We start from the raw sequence: 7,626 nt of genomic DNA on the forward strand, positions 1-7,626 counted from the left end.
TGGGTGCAGGAGGGCCTCAGTTTCATTTCTCAGCACCTCCAGGTAGAGCTGGGAAATGTCCCCGTTTATGCAACACCGGAGAGCCGTTGCCAGTTAGTAGAGGCAGTGCTGAGCTTGACGGACCAAATAGTCTGGCTCTGTCTAAGGCAGCTTCTTCTGCCTGTAGCTCAGTGCAAGGGTATCTGTTTTGCACGCAGAATGCACCGAGTTCAGTCTCTGGCATCTCCGGGTAGAACTGGGGGAGAACCCAACCTGAAACCCTGGAGAGCCACTGCTGGCTATAGCAGGCAACACTGAGCGAGTTGCGCCGATAAGTCTGAGTCTGCATAATGCAGCCTCTTCCCTGAGATCATCCTCTGAGGCCGTCCTTCGTGTGCCTCTTCCTTGAGAGGTCCGGAGGGTGGCAACACGAGAACGGGGCCTTCTCTGCAGTGGCTCCCCGTCTGTGGAATGCTCTCCCCAGGGAAGTTCGCCTAGCGCCTTCATTACACACCTTTAGGTGCCAAGCAGAAACGTTCCATTTTAATGCAGGCCTTTGGTTGGATCTGATTTGCATCCTATGCCCTTTTAAAACGTTTTGGTTTTTTTATTATGTATTTTGTGGTTTTATACAGTGGTGCCCCGCAAGACGAACGCCTCGCAAGACGGAAAATCCGCTAGACGAAAGGGTTTTCCGTTTTGGAGCTGCTTCGCAAAACGAATTTCCCTATGGGCTTGCTTCGCAAGACGAAATGTCTTGCGAGTTCCTGTGGGTTCCCCCCCCTTTTTTCCCCCTTTTCCTAAGCCGCTAAGCCGCTTATCAGCTGATCCGCTGATAAGCCGCTTAACAGCTGATCGCTAAAAGCCGCTAAACCGCTAATAGTGCTAATCCGCTAAGCTGTCAATGGGCTTGCTTCACAAGACGAAAAAACCGCTATACGAAGAGCCTCATGGAACGGATTAATTTCGTCTTGCGAGGCACCACTGTATCTTGATTTTATTCTGTGAACCGCTCTGAGATCCCCGGGTAAAGGGCGGTATATAAATTCTAATTCTAATTCTAATTCTAATTCTAATTCTAATTCTAATAATAACAACAATTCATTTCCCATAGTTCCTCCTGCACTCCCACCCTGAGTTGTTTTTAAGTGTGACCCACTTCTCTCTCTCTCTGCCCCCCTCGGACAGGATGAGGCCTTTGCCCTGTGGATTGAGCAGTGGGCCAAGCTGTACGAAGAGGAGTCCCCCTCTCGCATGATCCTTCAGTACATGCACGACAACTATTACCTGGTCAACTTGGTGGACAACGAGTTCCCCCTGGACAGCTGCCTCTGGCAGGTCTTGGAAGACATGCACACGCTCTTGAACTGTCCGGCGGAACCGTGAACGGGAGAAAAGGCACGCAGCCTCCCAGATTTGGCTGGCAGCACAGTCAAAAACCTTAGGGATGCGAGGTCGGAACCACAGTGGCCCAGACACTCCTCTAGGGGGCGCCGTTGGCTGAATTTCCCCCCATTGCCTTCAAAGCGGGAGGCCAGTTAAGACAGGCGGATCTCCCTTCTGATCCAAAAGACTCTGAGGATGTTTTTGAGCCCTTCTTGGGTTGTTACAATCCCTTTTTCCCCTTATACTAATGGCAGCTAGAAATCCTTATCCCCACCCAACCCCAAATCTGGCCCACACCCCTTGTTTCTGGGTTGCACTCTAAAAAAGAAAGCTTTCAGCTGCTGCTTCAGTGCACACCCTCTGATCGATGGGACTGACGGCTTTACAAGCCTCTAGTTCAGAACGGGAGTTGCAGAAAATCAGGATGAGCACAACCGCCTGCGACACAACTGCCCCCCTCTGGGGAGCCGCAGTGTGTGGCCGGCTATTTATTTTGTTTTTATTTTATTATAAAGGCGCAGGATCGTGGTCTCCTTCCTGCGTCTTCTCGTTTTCTCTTGCAGGGGAGGGGGAAGTATTTAAAATGCTTGTAAAGGGAAGGAGAGAAGTGAAATTGAAATGAAATAAAATGTAGTTGATGCCTACGTTGACTTGCCTTTTAAAAAATGTGTTGAACGAGAGAGAGAAGGGACTCACGTTGTGGCAGTGTGGTTGGGCACATCGTGGTGAATGCAGGGAGTTATGGTAACGTGGTCCCTTTCCCCCCTTAAACACCCATGGCTGGTGTTCATTGGGACTTGTGGGGCAGAAACATATGGGTACCGGACGCCATTTTGAATCAAGATGGCGGAACAAAGCATGATGCTGGCATGACTCTGCCCATTTATGGGCATAGTTTCTTGTGATATTGTTGCCAAACTCTGCATTAGGGGTTCCTGGTGGGGGTAGGGACACACTTTTTTAAGCTGTTGGAATGCCAGGCACCATTTTGCAACAAGATGGTGGACAGAAAAATCACTTTTGCATGGCTTAGGCCTGTTCGGGGGCCACAGGTTCAGCTGCATCTTGAGATAATACAAGAGTTCCTGAGGATCGACATCAATGTTTGGGTGCCTTTTTGAACCAACATGCCAGATGGAAACGTGACTTCGGCACAACTTTGCCTGGTTTTTGATGCGGCTGGTCCAACTCACAAATGACGCTATCCGTTTATAAACACATCTCTGTTCGTTTTTTAAAAAAATTCCAAGCACTTTGTGCTAGTCTGTAATAATCCATTTTGAGGCTTAGGGTATATAAACTTCATGAAATATAAATAAAATAAGAAGGGATATAAACTTTTTCTTTCTTTTAATGTTTTATTTTCAGTTTTTAAACATTATTATACATTCACATCATTTTCAATTTCTACACTTCTGGGATCACTTAGATCCCTTGGACTCTGCCCCCCCCCATCTAATTACATTTTTTAAATCCATTTTATCTCCTTTTTTAACCTTTTTTTATAAAAAAAGGTAAAGAATCCGTGAGAGTTAAGTCCAGTCGCAGACGACTCTGGGGTTGCGGCGCTCATCTCGCTTTACTGGCTGAGGGAGCCAATGTTTGTCCGCAGACACTTTTTCCGGGTCATGTGGCCAGCATGACTAAGCCGCTTCTGGGTAACCAGAGCAGCGCACAGAAACGCTGTTTCCCTTACCACCGCAGCGGTACCTATTTATCTACTTGCACTTTTTGGTGTGCTTTCGAACTGCTAGGTTGGCAGGAGCAGGGACCGAGCAACAGGAGCTCACCCCGTCGTGGGGATTTGAACCACAACCTTCTAATCGGCAAGCCCAAGAGGCTCAGTGCTTTAGACCACAGCACCACCCGTCTTAGCTTGGCTGTAAACTTTTTCTTTCAACCTGAACGGAAGCCGAAAGTCTCAGCGCCCTCAAAATACGTGATGCCTGTTACATTGCATTCTTGAGTATTAACCCAAATTTTGCACAATCCTTTGTCTTCCAGGTGCAATCTCCCTCAGGCCCCTCTTTTAAGCCCCTTGGGATTTGTAGGTGCTTGTCCACCTTTCTGGTCCGGTATAGAGCGAGCATGAATTTATCTGGTACTTTTTCTTTTTCCTTCTGCTCAGTATCTCCCCCCACACGAACCCTAGAGTCCGGGAGCAAACGGCTGATGGCACAAGTTAATCCCAACCCGATCGATTACAGGCGGGAGCTAATGAGACGAGAAGCATGTCCCTGAAGACGTAGAAGGAAGCTTCACTTTTTGGGGGTGTGCTGGGGGGGGGGGAGGCTCAGCTGTTCCCAGCAGGCTCCTTCATCATCAGCCTAATCAGCGGAAAAAGGAACCCAGGGGTGTGAGGAAGAGGAGGCGGAGAGGTCGCCTGCCTATCCAAGCATTTAATGAAGAGGTGATGGATGTCACAAAGAGAAGGGAGTTGGGGGTGAGGATTTCCAGCTGGGAGAGAGGCCCTGCAAAAAATACACACATACACCCACCATCTCCCTTTGTGCTTGCTGCAGGCCGGGACAGCTTTCTGCTAAATACAGAAAAGCAGCAAGCAGGCCTTAAGCGGGAGGTTGGTGCATGTGTGAGAGAGATAAAGTCTCGTTTTGTTCTTTTCCAAGGCTGTGTGGGGACACGGCTGGTGTTGTGGTCTAAACCACTGAGCCCCTTGGGCTTGCCGATCGGAAGGTCGCGGTTTGAATCCCTGCGACGGAGTGAACTCCCGTTCCTCGATCCCTGCTCCTGCCAACCTAGCAGTTCAAAAGCACGTCAAAGTGCAAGTAGATAAATAGGTACCGCTCCGGTGGGAAGGTAAACGGTGTTTGTGCTCTGCTCTGGTTCACCAGAAGCGGCTTAGTCATGCTGGCCACATGACCCGGAAGCTGGATGCCGGCTCCCTCAGCCCATAAAGCGAGATGAGCGCTGCAACCCCAGAGTCGGCCACGACTGGACCTAATGGGGTCCCTTTACCTTTAAACAATGCAAGTGCAGGAATGGAAACAAACAAGATTCCGGTCAATAATTGCACAGTTTTGCAAAAATGCATCAAGTTATGATGGAGCTTTAACAAACAATTGCTCTCACAATCCAAAATAGAGTATGTGCAAACGGGAAATAAAAGTGAATCCCTGCGACGGGGTGAGCTCCTGTTGCTCGGTCCCAGCTCCTGCCAACCTAGCAGTTCGAAAGCACACCAGTGCAAGTAGATAAATAGGTACCGCTGCAGCGGGAAGGTAAACAGCATTTCCACGCGCTCTGGTTTCCGTCGCGGTATCCCATTGTGCCGGAAGTGGTTTAGTCCTGCTGCCACATGACCTGGAAAGCTGTCTGTGGACAAGCGCCGGCTCCCTCAGCCTGAAAGTGAGATGAGCGCCACAACCCCATAGTCGCCTTTGACTGGACTTAACCACCCAGGGGTCCTTTACCTTTTATACCTACCAAGGCTGCATAAGACCCTAAGAGCAGCCCTGATGGATCAGGTCATTGGGGCATGAAATAATTGAAATACTTTATTGTCACTTGTACAACTTGTATACAGTGAGATTACACAAGCACCCCCCACTTAGCTCTCTAAGTCTTAATTCCCCACCAAACCCGAAAGTGAGTTGCCCTGTTGTTATCTTTTCATTCAGCAGCCTAACAGCCTACAGATAGAAGCTGTTCTTTACCCTGTTGGTGCGACTAATCCTGCTTCTATATCTTCTGCCTGAGGGCAGGAGATCACGAAAGTGCCGGCCAGGGTGTGAATCATCCCTGAGAATTTTCCTCACTCTCCTGAGGCAACGTTCTTCCACAGTTTCATCCAGCGGATTCACGGGACAGCCCATAAAATCTTGTGCTGTGTTCACCACCCTCTGTAGGCACTTCCTATCAGTTGATGGCAAACCAGCATACCACACCGTGTTGCAGTATGAAAGGACAATCAAATGTCGATTGACATCGTTCTTTCGCAATACTCTGAGGAGATGGAGTCTCTGTTGGGCCTTCTTAACCACCTGGGTTGTATTGATTTTCCAAGTAAGGTCTTCACTGAGATAAACTCCTAGGAATTTAAAGGAAGAGACTCTCTCCATACAGCCCTCCCTGATGTACAGCGGGGCTAGTTCTCTCTTCCTCCGAAAGTCCGACACCATCTCCTTTGTCTTGCTTAAGACCACAAATAAGACCAGGGCACATGAGCATATCCTTCTGTAGCCTTATTAGACTTTACCGATTGGTGGGCTCTGCGTTGCTCCCAGACAGGAGGAAGGAAGTCAAATGACACCGAGGATTGGTTCAGAGAAAAGGTTCTTTATTTCTGCTCTCTGGAGCAGCAGAAAGGCACCTGCGTGGTCAGTCCACAGCAAGTCCAAAGAAATGAGAGATTTCACGCAGTATATATATCCTCCAGGCACCCTCTCCCCCTTCCCCAGGAATCCAGCCATGTCTGCTTGTACACGCAGGTTGACATCACAGATGTTCCTGCTCTGGTACTCTTAACCATAAAAGGGTTTTCCTTCCTGTACTTCTGACCATAAAAGGGTATTCCTGTTCCTATACTCTTATCTTGGAGCAAGAGGTCACCAACTCCAAGAACACACTCTGGCACTGTTCCCAGACTAGGTCTGTGCATCAGAGTGTGGTAAGATAAGACCCAGACATGTCATCCCTACTCCACTGGAACAGCCAAGGTCATCCATTGCTGTGACTGATAAAGGAGAGAGCTTTGTTTATACAGCTGTGTTCTTGTTATGCATTTGCTCAACAGCTCAAGTTAATGCATTTTAGAAATGCTCTCTTGGAGAAAGAAGAAAAGGGGGGTTTTGGGTCCTGTTTCAAACTGACTGCACAGAAACCCATTCCTTCACTTCCTGTAGTTCCCAGCGACTGGCATTGAGAAGCACAACTGCCTTTGACCGTGGAGACAAAGCATTGCCAGAATGGTGGTGAAGTCATCGATAGCTTTCTCCTCCATGTATCTGTCCGGTCCTCTTTTAAAGCCATCCAAGTTGGTGGCTGTCACTGTCTCCTGTGGCAGTGAGTTCCATAGCTTAACGGTTCCACAGCAGTGTGAAAAAGCATTTCTTTATCTCTACCCTGACTCTTCCCACATTCAGCTTTGCTGGATGACCATGATGTTGTGAGAGAAGAAAAACTTCTCTCTTTCTCCTCTGAACTGTGCATCGTTTTATAAGCTTCTATCAATGTGGCCTCTCTTCCTCACTTTTTCTCTGAACAAAAAAGTCCCAAAAGCTACCCCAAAAGAATCCCAGAAACAGAAGTTTACCCCTCATGCAACTATAATTCCTAACACCCTTAAACTACTATTCCCAGAATTCTCTGGGGGAAGCCACCTGCTTTCAATGTAGGCTGCATGCACAGCCATGGGTTAAGTATTTAGGTGTATGGGCAACAGCAAACAATATAAATTTGTTTAAAGATAATTATTTGAAAACCTGGGAAGATGTTGTTGTTTAGTTGTGTCCAACTCTTCGTGACCCCATGGACCAGAGCACGCCAGGTACTCCTGTCTTCCACTGCCTCCCGTAGTTTGGTCAAACTCATGTTGGTAGCTTTGAGAACACTGTCCAACCATCTCGTCCTCTGTCGTCTCCTTCTCCTAGTGCCCTCAATCTTTCCCAACATCAGGGTCTTTTCGGGAAGATATTAAATTAGCAAATTTGGAACAGAATGGATCTTTCATTACTAGGTAGAGTGTTGACTATAAAGATGAATGTATTGCCAATAATGTTATTCTGTTTCAATTGATTCCAGTGATTGGCTAGACAGATTGTTTCAACACATGGCAAAAAGGTATTTCTAAATATATTTGGCAAGGGAAAAAGCCAAGAATAAAATATTAATAGATGCAAAAGAAAGAGGTTTTTCCCTGCCGGATATGAGACTATACTATGAGGCATCCTGTCTTCGTTGGTTGAAGGAATGGATGACATTAGAGAATTCTCATACTGTATTCTAGACTTAGAAGGTCATGACAATATTTTTGATTGGCATGCTTATTTATGGTATGAAAAGGTGAAAGTTCATGAAGGATTTACAAAGGCCGGGTGCCTCTGGGCATCATGTCCTTGGTTTGCAACCTATAAAATGGGCACAGGAGTGCAGGGGACACAAACAGCATTGAATTTCAGCCATCGAGAGAGGGGAATGCGCTTTAGTGTATTGCAGCCTATGACTCAGTTGCCCAACTGTGATTTGAAGGCAAGCCGATTGGCACTGCTCCTTTGCAAGGAAGGAAGAAGAAAAAAAAAAGAC

At 47.5% G+C, this 7,626-nt stretch overlaps 1 protein-coding gene across 2 annotated transcripts in view; it reads left to right on the forward strand.

Moving 5' to 3' along the window:
• The window catches only part of MTHFR (methylenetetrahydrofolate reductase), a 45,427-nt gene extending 43,418 nt beyond the window's left edge, over positions 1 to 2,009 (forward strand). For both annotated transcript variants that reach the window (XM_081871005.1, XM_081871004.1), the window contains exon 12: positions 1,168 to 2,009. In XM_081871005.1, coding sequence (XP_081727131.1) covers positions 1,168 to 1,365 — 198 coding nt within the window. In that variant the 3' untranslated portion in view covers positions 1,366 to 2,009. The remainder of the gene's footprint in view (positions 1 to 1,167) is intronic.
• Positions 2,010 to 7,626: the final 5,617 nt, after the last annotated feature.

This window comes from Podarcis erhardii (genome assembly GCF_964252035.2).
Source record: "Podarcis erhardii genome assembly, chromosome: 7".
Taxonomy (NCBI): domain Eukaryota; kingdom Metazoa; phylum Chordata; class Lepidosauria; order Squamata; family Lacertidae; genus Podarcis; species Podarcis erhardii.